The sequence below is a fragment of the Ahaetulla prasina genome, chromosome 4 (assembly GCF_028640845.1).
Source record: "Ahaetulla prasina isolate Xishuangbanna chromosome 4, ASM2864084v1, whole genome shotgun sequence".
In the NCBI taxonomy this organism is placed as follows: Eukaryota; Metazoa; Chordata; class Lepidosauria; order Squamata; family Colubridae; genus Ahaetulla; species Ahaetulla prasina.
Window position 1 is genome coordinate 18,691,954 of NC_080542.1, and position 14,195 is coordinate 18,706,148.

The 14,195-nt window shown below is 43.5% G+C and overlaps 1 protein-coding gene across 1 annotated transcript in view; it reads right to left on the reverse strand.

Annotated features, from left to right (window-relative positions):
* LOC131198062 (zinc finger protein 91-like) overlaps window positions 1-14,195 on the reverse strand; it is a 44,938-nt gene that overhangs the window by 15,468 nt on the left and 15,275 nt on the right. The window contains exons 5-7 of the mRNA XM_058182572.1: window positions 13,413-14,051; window positions 11,923-12,064; window positions 4,907-5,230 (exon numbers count right to left, since the gene is read on the reverse strand). Of these exons, the coding sequence (XP_058038555.1) occupies window positions 4,907-5,230; window positions 11,923-12,064; window positions 13,413-14,051 (1,105 nt within the window). The remainder of the gene's footprint in view (window positions 1-4,906; window positions 5,231-11,922; window positions 12,065-13,412; window positions 14,052-14,195) is intronic.

Below are 14,195 nucleotides of genomic sequence, written 5' to 3' on the forward strand. Positions count from 1 at the left end.
AAACTTCTGCTCAAAATAAAATTCCCTATACCACCAGGCTTGAAATTTTAGGTCTGGGTAGGCTCGTCCTACCTGTAAATGAGTGCTTCAGTTTCAACTGTAAAGGGCTATCAATAGATTCAAACTCAATGTAATTTTGCTCTAAACTTAATTGTAGGAAATATGACTTCTGCAATAGAGTAATAAATTTCTGGAACACTCTACCTGATCCTGTTGTTAGTTTCACTAATCCCCATACCTTTTACTGTAAACTGTCTACCGTGGACCTTTCATGTTTCTTAAGAGGTCCCTAAGGGGGCATGCATAAGCACACCAGCATGCCTACCATCCCTGTCCTACTGTCCCCATTTATATGTAATCATTCTATGTGTTTATGGCTATGTTTTGCCTATTTATATCCTTTTATTTGTGCCAATTTTTTTTCATGTGTTCATGTCTATATCTATACTGTCACTTGTTTCCTTGTACTTGTTGACAAATAAATAAATAAAAATAACTTGCATCCCTGAGATATATATGGCTTTGCTGCCCCAGTAGTCAGCTGGATTTTTGCAGGAGAGATACCGCCATTCTTAACCGGGGGGGGGGGGGGGGGGGGGTCCAGATTTGGCAACTTTAAGACTTGTGGACTTCAACTCTCAGAATTCCTCAGCCAGCTTTGCTGAAGTCCAAGTCTTAAAGTTGCCAAGTTTGGACACTCTTCTAAACGTTTTTGACAGAAGCCAACATATTCTACTTCTGTGCCCCTTGGCTTCCCTTTGTTGCAAGGTAGGTACTTAAATATAAACTACTGGAGATAGATACATGCACAAATACATGCACAAATCCACAGGAACCCTAGAACAGGGGTCTCCAACCTTGGCAACTTTACAACTTCTGGATCAACTCCCAGAATTCCTGGGTTCTGGGAATTGACGTCCACAAGTCGTAAAGTTGCCAAAGTTGGAGATCTCTGCCCATCATGCATCATTTTTCCAGGGCAGGTGGGCGGCCAAATACTAGTGACACGGGAAGTTTTATCTCCCTGCCATGGTAGAAATCAGTACAGAACTTCATTTCACAAGAAATATTAGAAAATAATTAAAAAGATGTCACTGCAATTAAGGTGACATTGGTTACACATCCTTTGTTTAAAAAAAAAACCTCTCCAGAATATTTTTCCCCCATTTTCAGATACTAGTTTTCCACCATGAAGATATATGCTCAGAGTAGTTCAAGGATAAAAATAATACAGGTAGTCCTCAACTTACAACGGTTCATTTAGTGACCGTTCAAAGCACTGATTTATGATCATTTTTCACACTTGACTGTTATGCAATCCCCATGGTCATTGTGATCAAAATTCAGACACTTGGCAATTGACTCATATTTACGACGGCTACAATGTCCCAGGGTCATAGGATCACTTTCTGCAACCTTCTTACAAAGCCAGTGGGAATGCTAGATTCACATTACAACCATGTTGCTAACTCAACAACTGCAGTGATTCACTTTACAACTCTGTCAAGAATGGTCCTAAAATGGAGCAAAATTCTCTCGCTTAGCGAGAGAAATTTTGGGCTCAATTATGGTCATAAATTGAGGATTACCTGTAATATACAAGACCAATAAAGTCTAGTGTTAAATAGGACAAAATTGGAAACAGGCATTTATTTTTAGGATATGTGTGTCTAGCGGAAGTAAAGGTTAAGTATTCTTTGCATTAAACTCAACTCCTGGAGATTTGATAGACAGAACCATGTAGGTATCATGCCCAGCAATTTGGAAGTGGCTTCTCAACTGCCTATTTCCCAGATATTTTTTTAATTATCCAGTCTAGTCTGCTTTTTTTTCCCTCGTGGTCTCCCATCCAACCCTGCTTAGCTTTTCAAGATGAGACAAGATACACACCTTTTTCCATCTATTCAATCTAAGCCTGGAATACTTGCATATTCCATTCCATCTTTTTAAAGACTTTTTTTAATCCCACCCTTATTGTTTTTATAAGTAACTCAAGGCAGCGAATATACCTAGTACAGATAGTCCTCAACTTACGACCACAATTGAGCCCCAAATTTCTCTTGCTAAGCAAGATTTGGGTTTTGCTCCATTTTACTACCTTTCATGCCACAGTTGTTAAGTGAATCACTGCACTTATTAAGTTAGCAATACGATTGTTAAGTGAATCTGGCTTCCCCATTAACTTTGCTTGTAAGAAGGTGGCAAAAGGCGATATGACTCCCGGGACACTGAAAGCATCATAAATATCATAAATGCTAGTTCCAAGCATTCAAATTTCAACCAAGGGTGCATAGGCAACACTGCAATGGCCACAAGTGTGAAAAACGGTCATGTCAGTTTTTTCAGTGCTGTTGTAACTTGGAACAGTCACTAAACAAATGGTTGTAAGTTGAAAACTACTTATACGCCTTCCTCTACCTATTTTCTCCACAATAACCACCCTGTGAGGTGAATTGGGTTGAGAGGGAATGACCAGCCCAATGTCACCCAGCTGGTTTTTCATGCCTGAGGCAGGATTAGAACTCTGTGTCTCCTAATTTCTAGCCTGCTGCCTTAACCACTAGACCAATCTGGCCTTAAATAATAAATAAATCTTCCTTAAATAATCCAATTGCCTCAGCTTAAGCAACTCAAAATAGGAAAAGAAGTCTCTGCAAAATACATTCACAAAGTCAAGTCAGTCAACTCTACAAAGGATATACAGCTAACAAGATTGTCCTCTTTCCTGCTTCTGTTTAGGAGGTTATTCTTAAAAGGAAATTGCTACAGCCGAGATCTTCGTCTCTAAAAGAGCCAAATCCAGATGAAGAAGGCATACCTAATTTTTAAGACTGGAAATAACAGCTGATAATAAATCCAGTTAATATCCTCCTTAAGAGTTACAGAAATGGTTCTCAATAGTGCCATGATTGAATGGGAATTAGAAGCAGATTAGAACAATTTCTCAACTTTGGCAACTTCTTAAGATCTGCAGACCCAACTCCCAGAATTCCCCACCATGTATGTAGCAGTTTGACTGGCTGCTGCTAGGGAATTCTGGGAGACTGGCTGCTGCTAGAATTCCCTAGCAGCAGCCAGTCAAACTGCTGCATACATGGTGGGGAATTCTGGGAGTTGAAGTCCACACATCTTAAAGTGACCAAGGTTGAGAAACACTGACAACAAGGGCAGTTACAGAAAAGTTTAATTAAGTCTTTAAAATGGATTAAAAATAACAGAATGCCTGTAATCAAGTAGCCATCTTTAGTGGATAAAGTGGACTCTTTTTATGATGAAGGATGCAATGATCCAACACAGCCTCTGTAGAACTTAAAATACAAAGGCCTTGCACGTTTAGTCTGGTCCCACTTTGCAAGCAGAGGAAACAAAAATGAATCAATGTCTAAGGGAAGAAAAAGCAATCATAAAAAGATTAGAAGAGATAAAGGCAAACAGACCAAGAGTCAGTCCTTCCCTGAATTTTGGATTATTGGACCCACAAACCCATGCAGCATGTCTTAAAGCGAAGCGTCTTAAGGACAGCTTGTCCCCCTTTGGACAGTAGGGCCTCAGGCTGAAGATTTCTCAAGCCTTGGTATCCAAAATGTTTTGCAATTGGAAAGGCTCAGCCACTGGACTTTCTGGAAGAAAAACAGGGTTCCTTCATCCTCTCCAAACAATCGAGTAAGACAGCAAGCTAAATGTCAAAAAAATTCTGGATTTGCACTAATTGCAAGAACTTCACTGATCATCAAGCAAAAAAGGCAGTGCTACAAAAGCTACTCCCAGAATTCTGGAAGTTAAAGTCCACAAGTCTTAAAGTTGCCAAGGCTGGAGACCCCTGATCTAAGGGTTTTGTTGTTGTTTTTTGCAATTTTTTAAATTTTATTTTCAAGTAAATGAATTTTAGGGAGACCACCAATCAAATGCTTACAAATGTTTATAATCCCAAAGAGTTTATAGAACTGTGGTGTACAATCCTCATTTCAGTTAAAATTAAAGCAATATACTTCACAAACACCAAAAGCCCTCTAAAACAGTGGTCCGTGAGAAAATTTGGGTGGTCCCCAGAAAAATGATTTACATTTTTTTATATTGCACTAAATACTATTCATTTTTTTTAAAAAAAATCATATTAGTTGTCCATTTAAAATTATGAATTTAGTGGTTTCTGAGGTCCAAAAGGTTGGTGACACCTGCTCTAAAACTTAATAAAACTTTAGAATCCATACAGGAGAGAAACAAAAAAAGCCTTAGATACATACTATCAACTACTACAAATACAAAATTCTCTAAGCAATAGTGAGAAACCTTGCAAAAATAAAGTGCCAAAAAGAGTTGGTCTTTTAAGTCTCTCCTCCCTCCCCCTCCCCCCTCCACTGGTCCCTGTTCACCAGGAACAAGCATCTCGCACCTAGGCAACCTGGCGGATTCCACCAACTTCAGAAGCTGCCCCCAAATTTTCTTCTGTCCGCTTGTTGGTTCGTGTCGTCCCATCCCTTAACTGTGCCTTGTCACTGAAGTCAAGGACAAAAACGCAGGTTATAAATCCCTCCGGCAAGGCACGCAACCGGGGAAGGGAAGGATCCTTAATCCGTGCTAAGAGAACCGCTTCTAATCTCCTTCCTGCCAACTTTCCTTTACAACGTCGCCACCGAGGAATCAACCTATTGTTTCCTTCGCTTCCTTTGCAACTTAACCAAGGGGAGCTCCGCCTCGACGAGAGCAGCCTTCTAGGCCAAACCCCCCGTTGCAAATAAATAATAATAATGTACCCATTTCGCAGCTCTTGCAAAAGACTCAAACCTGACCCTTGCAGCTGCTCTGGCCCAATATTGCACCGCTTTTGCAGAGATGCATCCCGGGGATATTCCCCGCATTCTTGCAAACTAGCCCTCTCCTCTTTTCTTCCTCTCCCCCCACCTACCCCACTAGCCCTCCCCAAAAAGCACCGCTCGATGGAGGCACCGATCTCCGCTCACCAGCAAGCAGGCTCAGGGTGACTGGGAGAGAGCGGAGGAAGTGCTTTTGGCAGCGCAGCTCCCCTCTTCCGCCGCTGCCGACTGCGAGGGAGAAGGAGCCCTTCTCTATGGTGTTTAACCATTTCCCCTTAAAGAGGCAGCGGACGGGGCTGCAAGGACGCGCAGCGCTCCGAGCGCCACCGAAGCGCGGATAGTGCGTGCTCGCCAGGCGCCTGGGCGGCTGTGCACGACTCATCGCTCGGGCTGTCGCGATGCACGGATGGCGAATCCTAAGGGATGGTGCATAACGAATAATGGGGTATCATAATGGAGGGAAACTGTCCAAGAGGAGATTCAACCCAGAAGTAAAGGAGAAATTTTTCTGGCTGTGTGGAACAAGGCGCGTGCATAAGCGCACCAGCGCGCCTACCGTCCCTGTCCTAAAGTTTTCTTTTATTAGTATCCTTTACATGTATTTATAATTATGTTTACACTTGTATCTGTTATAAAATACATGCTTGACGAAATAAATAAAGTTAAAAAAATAAAATAAAACAATCCATCCAAGGAACAGCTTGTCTTGTGGGGAGCTTCATCACTGAAAGGTTTCAAGAAGAGACTGGGCTGCCATCTGTCAGAAATGCTTTGCTTTCCTGCTTGGTCGGGGGTGGGGGGTGTTGGACTAGATGACCTACAAGGTCCCTTCCAACTTTTTTTAAGGGAGCGAAAGCGTTCGCGAATCGGTTGCAAGCGTCGTGGGAAAAGGCGCGGCGATGCCAACGGGGAGAAACCGATCCGGGAGTCTCAGGCTTTGCGGACAGAGGCTTTGAAAAGATCTTCGCTCCGCTCAAATTCAGTGCCGACGCTTTTTGTCGTTCCTACCCAAATCCGAATGGGAAGGTTTGTAACACTCTCGCCTGACTCTATTTGATGCTACCACAGGTGGCACGCTATCACCGACCTTGGCTGCTCTCAACACAAGCTAAGCAAGGTCGGATCAAGTTAGTATCTGGATGGAACATCACCAGGAGATCCTGGGATGTACCATATAAGCTGTCCTCCAAAGTATCTGATGGCAGGATAAGAAGCAACCTAGAACTAAGGAGAAATTCCCTGACAGTCAGATCAATTAATCAGTGGAACAACTTGCCTCCAGAAGTTGTGACTGCTACACTCCAACACTGGAAGTTTTTAAGATGATGTTGGATAACCATTTGTCTAAAATGGTTTTCTGCCTGAGCAGGGGGTTGGAGTAGAAGACCTCCAAGGTCTCTTTGTTCTATTCTGTTCTGTACTGTTCTGTTCTATCCCATTCCATATTCCATTCTGCTTTAGAGTAGTGGAATTCTGGGAGTGGAAGTCCACACATCTTAAAGTTGCTGAACTTCGTGCTAAACCAGGGGTCTCCAACCTTGGTCATTTTAAGCCTGGAGGATTTCAACTCCCAGAATTCTGGGAGTTGAAGTCCTCTAGGCTTAAAGTGACCAAGTTTGGAGACCCCTGTGCTAGACCACATAAATCTCTAGTCAAGCTTGATGCCTCCTAACTATCTGTAATCCTACTTGTGTAGTTTTCTATAAATGTCATTTGCTCTTAATTTTCTTTAGAATATTTATTTTTTGTTCAGTAATGTATGGACCTGGAATTTCCAGCTGCTGTCCTACAGAACACAAGCAAAGCCTAATTTATAAAAACATTTGAAGGAACAGAATGAACAGCTGCAAGAAGAAGAAACGATGAAGAGACAGCAGGGGAAGAAAAAAATATCAGCAAATAAGTTTACAATAATCATAAAATTGGAAGTTTGGTGTTGTCACTGTTTTGTGGAATCATATTTATCATGTTGACATGTGTGATTGTTGTTTAGCAGAAGCATAATGGATCTTGGGCCCATAGTTTTGCAGGCATATGGTATATAAATTGACTAATAATCTGGACTTTTGGATATCATTACTGCTCTACTCTGTGACTAAAAGGCTACAACTTGTGTAGGCCTTTATGATTGGTTACAGAGCCATATTTTTAGACTGGATTTGGCATTTTTGTCCATCAGTCGAGTCCTTTTCAATGTCCTAGCATAGGCAGATGTTTCTTAATATTAATGGAGCCATTGCAGGATCTAAGATTTTCCAAGTAAAAATACGATTTGCAATTGACTATTCTTGTTATTTTACTGTTGCCTAACTACCAAATTAACTACGCATGGCAGGAGAGAAAGTTGAACACCTTTCGTATGCGTTGTCTCTGACATATTTTTGACATCACCTGGCAGGGCAAAGTTTCAAATAGTGCAGTCCTGGAACATGCTGCAATTTCTAACATGTATACACTACTGAAACAGTGACGTCTATGCTGGTTTGGGTATGTCATGTGAATGGCTGATGGTCAGATTCTGAAAGATCTCCTATATGCAGAATTAGTGCAGGGAAAACGCCTCAGAGGGAGACCACAGCTGCAATATAACAAGAGGGATTTAAAGGCCCTGGGAAAGACCTTAACAACTGGAAAACCTTGATCTCTGATCATTCAGTTTGGAGGCTAAAGACACAGCATGGCCTTCTCCAATTCGAAGAGACATTTGTTCAGCAGGCTGAGGCAAAGAGGCAGTCCCGGAACCAGTGAAATCTGGGGTCTGGGCAGGGGACAGAATGCATCTGGTCTCAGTGTGGCAGGGATTGCCATTCTCAAATTGGCCATTTTAGTCACACTAGATGCTGTTTTAGGATTTCTTTCCAGAGCACGATACCATAGTCTTTTGAGACTGAAGGATGGCAATGCCAGTGCCAACTACCAAAAGCAATTTATAGACCAGACTTTTGAAACAGATCAATGCTACCAGTTTGGGAAAAGATATTCCTGTTGGGATTTCTGGCTGTTATCACATATGTCAGAGATGGAGAAGTAGAGATGCTTTCCTGGAGACACGATGTGCTGAATTTCCTTGTTTGACTGGGTTCATGCACCAAGCTGAACCATAATTTAACTGTGGTTTGTTGGAAGAAACAATCACATCAAACTAAATCATATTTTTAAACCTAAGAGTTGGGATTGACATTTTTCCATTTTAAGTGTTAAAAACTGCTGTACTTTGAATATCAGGCTGTATATATGGGACGCGGTAGCTCAGGGGCTAGGACGCTGAGCTTGTCGATCGAAAGTTCAGTGGTTCAGTGGTTCGAATCCCTAGTGCTGCCGTGTAACGGGGTGAGCTCCTGTTACTTGTCCCAGCTTCTGCCAACCTAGCAGTTCAAAAGCACGCAAAAAATGCAAGTAGAAAAATAGGGGCTACCTTTGGTGGGAAGGTAGCAGTATTCTGTGCAGCTTTGGCATTTAGTCATGCTGGCCACATGACCACGGAGATGTCTTCGGACAGTGCTGGCTCTTCGGCTTTGAAATGGAGATGAGCACACACATCCCTTAGAGTCGGGAACGACTAGCAGACTAGCACGTATGTGCTAGGGGAACCTTTACCGTGTGTGTGTGTGTGTGTGTGTATACATACACACACACACACACACACATATATACATACATATATATGTTTTCTGAGGTTTTCGCGGGTGTTTGTATGTAGGTCTTTGGTTATTCGGGTTTTCTCCCGCGTAAAATTGGAAGTGTTTTGGCGACGTTCGTCAAAACGTCGCCAAGACACTTCCAATTTTACGCGGGAGAAAACCCGAATAACCAAAGACACACACACACACACACACATATATATATATATAAAGAAACCAATTTGTAATTACACAATTACACCTATACGCACACTCTTCAAGAGCATTTAATTACATTTTTACTTGATAAGCAGTTTGCTTTGCACTAATGCCAAGGATTTCCAAGCCCCAATGTTTTGCAAAAGTATCTGTTTGATGCCGCCTCTAACTGCAGTGATTCGCTTAATAAATGTGGCAAGAAAAGTCCTAAAATAGAGCATATAACAATTTTTTCACTTAATATAAATTTTGGGTGTCAGTTGAGGACTTCCTGTATCACCCTGAGCATCATCACTAGATGGGACCTCTGCTTGATGTTCTTCCAACAGCCATTGCAAATAGGAGTTGGTGAAGAGGGCGGTGATGTCACCTTGCTTTAGTGGATTTTCTGATGTAGGACCAAGTGTGCCCTCCTGATAAACAATGCCCACCATCCAGGTGCTGAAACAGATGCTCACCTGCACAGGTCTGAGGTTGCAAAATATGTGAACCAACCCCAAAGATTTTGAAATGGTTTCTCTCCAGGGTAGAGCTGTTGTGAAAGACCACTGGTATAGCCATTAAGCAGAACTGAATCCAAAGGTTTTGCAAGAGCTCTGGTGGTGCAGTGGTTAAGAGTTCAGTACTGCAGGCTGTTTCTGCTGCTGGCTGGCTGCCTGCAATTTGATAGTTCAAATCCCACCAGGCACAAGGTTGACTGAGCCTTCCATCCTTCCGAGGTAAGTAAAATGAGGATCCAGATTGTTGGGGGCAATAGGTTGACTCTGTAAACTACTTAGAGACGGCTGTAAAGCACTGTAACACAGTATATAAGTCTAAGTGCTATTGTTTTGCTATTATAAAGCGTTCTGGCTAGAGGCTGCGATAGCAGTGTCACACAATTCATCCTTTTATGTTATAGGTCAGCCTTAGCCCTCCTCCTTCTTCCAGAAAAGTCACAAAAGTGAACAAAACAATTTTATTTATTTTTTTGTACATAATTAACTAGCCCAGAAACATCATTTAAAAAATACAAAACGTGCATTCTTCTCCATTTGGCTAAAATTGGAGAGAATTTACAGTAGATAAAATCCAGTCTAAGAGTAATTCCATTAATGACCTCTGGCTCCACTAACAAAAGAAGCAAGCTGGAGAGAAAAAGTATGCAATACAGAAATATAACAATAGGTTGCCCCTGCAGTATCTTTTTATAGTTCTCAAAAATTCTTCATTTGCATAAAGACCAGGCAGTGGTCGGGAAGGGTGGCACTGCATAGACAAATGATTTTCATCCATTTTCCTGTATACAGAAAAAAAAAAACCTGCAATTTTTCCAACCCTTAATAGAACAGTAACAGTAACAGCATGGATTTACAATCTGTGCAAACAGGAAAGAAAAGGGCATCTTCAATGTGCATTCTGCATTGGGATCCCTGACGCAGGAAGTATTTTGTATGTAGCACTTATCCCTGTTCACATCATTTATTCCAGCGGTCTCTAAGTTGTTTGTCTCGGCGGACCAGCGGAGGTGGCGGCAACGTGGAAACAGGCTGGTTCCGCACGTGTGTGCGCACCACTTTTACAAATGCAGCTTCGTGTTACGTACACATGCACTCGCCCACCACTTCTGCGGCCCAGTTCCAAAAGTGCTGCAGCCCAGCACTGGGTCACTGAACGAGAGTTGGGGAGGCCTGACTTATTCAATCTGCAAAAAACTATACAATTAGTAGAGGGCAACAAGGAGATATAGAAAACTCTTGCTACCACCTAGTGGTCATGTGGATGTTACAGTCCAGTTATGAAATATTGACCACACATCCATGTGTGTTCTATATCTATATCTTAGTCTATATCAGGAGTCTGCAAACTTGGCTCTTTTAAGACTTGGCTCTTTTAAGAGTCTACAAATTAAAAGAGCCAAGTTTGCAGACCCCTGGTCTATATTTATTCAATACTGACTATCTGAATATTATGAATATTCTGACTGAATGCATCCAGGCTCTTTTCTCTGTTTGATAGGCCTGTCAACCAAGCTCTAGAGGTGACCTATGACAACCTTCAACCTTCAATTTCCTCCAATTCTGATGGGAGAAAATAATATTAAAACATGAGTCCCCTGGGTAATACAGCTTGTCTAATCAGGGGTGTCCCACTGTCATCTAAATGTGAAGCAAAGCATTAAACAAAAACAAAATCAGAACAAGATCTGCTACCACAGCCTGTTCTTTGAATATCTTAGGATGAACCTGAATAAATCTTTGGACTAGAAAACTATATACAAACTATATTACAAGTGAGGGGCACTTTTTTTTACCCAACTATCTTCTTTTTCCATTTTGCCTCTGCTGAACTGAATTTCTCAAGGTAAATATTTCCACAGCAGCAATTTTTAAATTTGTCATCAACCCCACATCCCAGTCAAAGTCACAAATGGAAACCAGCTTGGGTCAATCTTGACCAGGGGTCGGCAACCCACAACTCCGGAGCTGCATGTGGGTTTTGTCCCTCTGCTATGGCTCCCTCCCTTCATCCATCTGCTGCAGAGAGAAGCGACTGGGGCTGATTCTATGCCGCCTCATTTCTTGCAAACAGTGGTCATATCTGAACCGGTTTACTACCGGTTCGCTGGCTGTGCATGCGCACTGCGCACCATGAACCAAATGCAAGGTGCGCATGCGTGCAGTGCATGCCAAAAGGAGGCATGGGGTAAATAGAATAGCGCGCGGGGGTGATCAGCTATGGCGCACAATCTTTTTTTTTACTTTTAAAAGCATTTTTTTTACAACCTATTCGTCCAAATAGGTTGTAAAAAAGTGCTTTTGAAAGTAAAAAAAAAGGCTCGGACAATCGCACAGCTCAGCTGTGATCGTCAGAGCCCTTTTTTTACCTTTTAAGAACATTTTTTAAAAGAAGCGGGCAACTGGGTATTGAGTGGGCAGGGGTGGGAGGGGCAGGGATTTTTGCTACCGGTTCTCCAAGCCACCCGCCACCATCGTTACCAGATCAGCCGATCCGGTCCGAACCGGGAGCATTTCACCCCTGCTTACAAGGTCTCGCAGGCACTTCTTCTGGCCCTCGTTGGTGCTGGGCATGCCTCGGTTGCTTGGGGAGACGCATGACCAGCTCTTTGCCCCGAGACACTGGCCTGATGCAGACGCAGCCGATGCCACAGCTGTTGCCATCTCCATGGTGTGCCTACTGCTCTCGTAGCGCGTTGTGCAGCACAGTGAAATTTAGCACGCTTCACAATGGAGGATACAGGGTCCCCTCCTCCTCCTGGAGCCCATTACGACACGGAGCCACAATGCGACCCTGCCCTACTCGCCGCTGGCAACAGCGGCAGCAGCGGCCACAGCTCAGGGAGGGTCAGTAACTCGGGGCGGAGAGCAGGTCGCGCATCAGAAGTAGCCGCCCGCTGTTTCCTGCTGCAGTCTATCGGGCAGCAAGACCCAGTTAGAAATGAGACACTGGAGAATCAGAATCAGAGACACAGAGAGAGAGACAGAGAGAAAAGAGAGAGACAGGGAAAGGTGAACAACACACCCAAGGCCAGGTGTGGCAAAAGGTGGCTGGGAGGGGGGATAGGGGTGGGGTGGGGCAAATAATTTAACAACTGGTTCTCTGCCCTAATGACCAGCTGGGTAGGCATGGCTGGGGGGAGTCATGTGACTGGGTGGGTGAGTGACATCAAGTTGGCCATGCCCACCCAGTCACACCGGTTGTTAAATTATTGGCTCCTGATGTTTTCTTTTCTGCGGGAAACAGGTCCAAATGGCTTTTTGAGTGTTTAAGGGTGCAGACTCCTGACCTAGACCATCCATGTCAAGTATTTCAAGCCCGTTGTAACCAAGACTTCCTGCAGTCTAATTTGCCCACAATTTTTTTCACTAGTCAAGATAGGTTACAACAGTGTTTTTCAAACTTGTTGGCTTTAAAAGGCTGACTGGGGGATTTCTGGGAATTGGAGTCCATAAAGCCATCAAGATTGAGAAACAATGAATTACAAGATCATGACCACAGATTCAGGTGAGAGGACAAAGGTATTCTGTACCAAAGCAAATGCCAAAACCTGACACTAATCTTGGACTTACTAGTGCTAGAATAGTCTCTGCAGCTCTGTCCACATTTGCTTATACCAGAATGGGTATTTGTCCATAGGAATGACTCAATGGTCCTCTGTGTTCTTGACAGTCATTGTTCAAATACTGCCTAAAACTTTGCGGACAATCCAGACCTGCGTACGGTTGGTCAAAAACACAAGCAAACTGATCTTGGATGGCTATGTTGGACAAACGGAAAGAGTGCCAGAATTCCCAAGATGCTTCAGGATTGCCTAGCCTTAAGAAAAGCTGGAATTCCTACTGAGTGTCTGCAGAGGATTATTCAGAAGAGGCTCATTAGTGGGTTGGAGATTTAGATCAGAACATCCACCCAACTGATCTGGTGCAACAGGTCTCCATCCTGGATGAGTCAAGAGTCATTACCACCACCAAATCTCTCTGCAATCATGGCTATACGACGTCAGGTACAGGCGACAAGCCAGTCAGTCGGTCGGTTCCTCTTGCAACCCACAGATCAACACTCAGTTGATTTGGGGTTGAAAAGCAGACTTTACCCTTGCAGGAAATTGTTAGGAAGGAAAAAAAATCTGCTATCATTATTGTCCCCTATCCAAAGCTCTCCCACCTCTTTATTTTCAGGGTTCCCCGTACAGAGAACCCCAACTCTACTGCTATGAAAAATGTCCACCCTGAACCTCCATTGCTTCATTGAGTTTGGCCTCTAGGGTGGAGGTCCACCTTCTGCTTCCTTTGTGGCTGCCACTGATACTGATGTACTCGAGAATGCTGGATAAGGTTACAGCGGCGAGTGAACTGCCTCCCACAGTGATAACAGTGAAAGAGGGGTTTTGCTGCGGTTACTTGCTGGTCTGGGTTCTGGCTCTGGCGCAGGTTGTAGTTAAAGTAGAAGCCCCTGGGATGGCAGAGGAAAGGTCGCTTGTCAGAATGGATCGCTTGGTGGTGCGCCAGTCCATGGCAATCTGTAAACCGCTTCCCACACTTGGAGCACTGATGCTCTCCAGGTTGATAATGCTGAAGCTGGGCCACGTGGGAGGGCTTGGCAAAGCTCTTGGGACAACTCACAACTTGGTAGGGCTTCTTTCTGGAATGGTACCACTGGTGTCGAGCCATGTCCGATTTGCTATAGAATGCTTTGCCACAGTCTGGGCATACAAAGCCTGGCATGATTTGCGGCCATACGGTTTTTACCATCTGGTTTCTGGGAGAGCGACCATCAACAGGGGCATCACAAATCTTGAGAATTCCTGGAGACGTTGGCCCGGCGGGCAGGACATCTTTCATATCCTTTTGTCTCCGGGTTGCCAGCTTCTTCTTTTCATTTGAAAGCACCAACTTTCCTTTAAAGCAGAAGGGCAGGGGGGAAAGTAGGAATTATATTCAGCCTGGAGCACTGTTCTTTTCCATTGGCTGATACCCTGAAATTCCAGTCAACACGAAACTAGATCCTGCTAGACCACTACCTTATCATGCATATAGTCCTC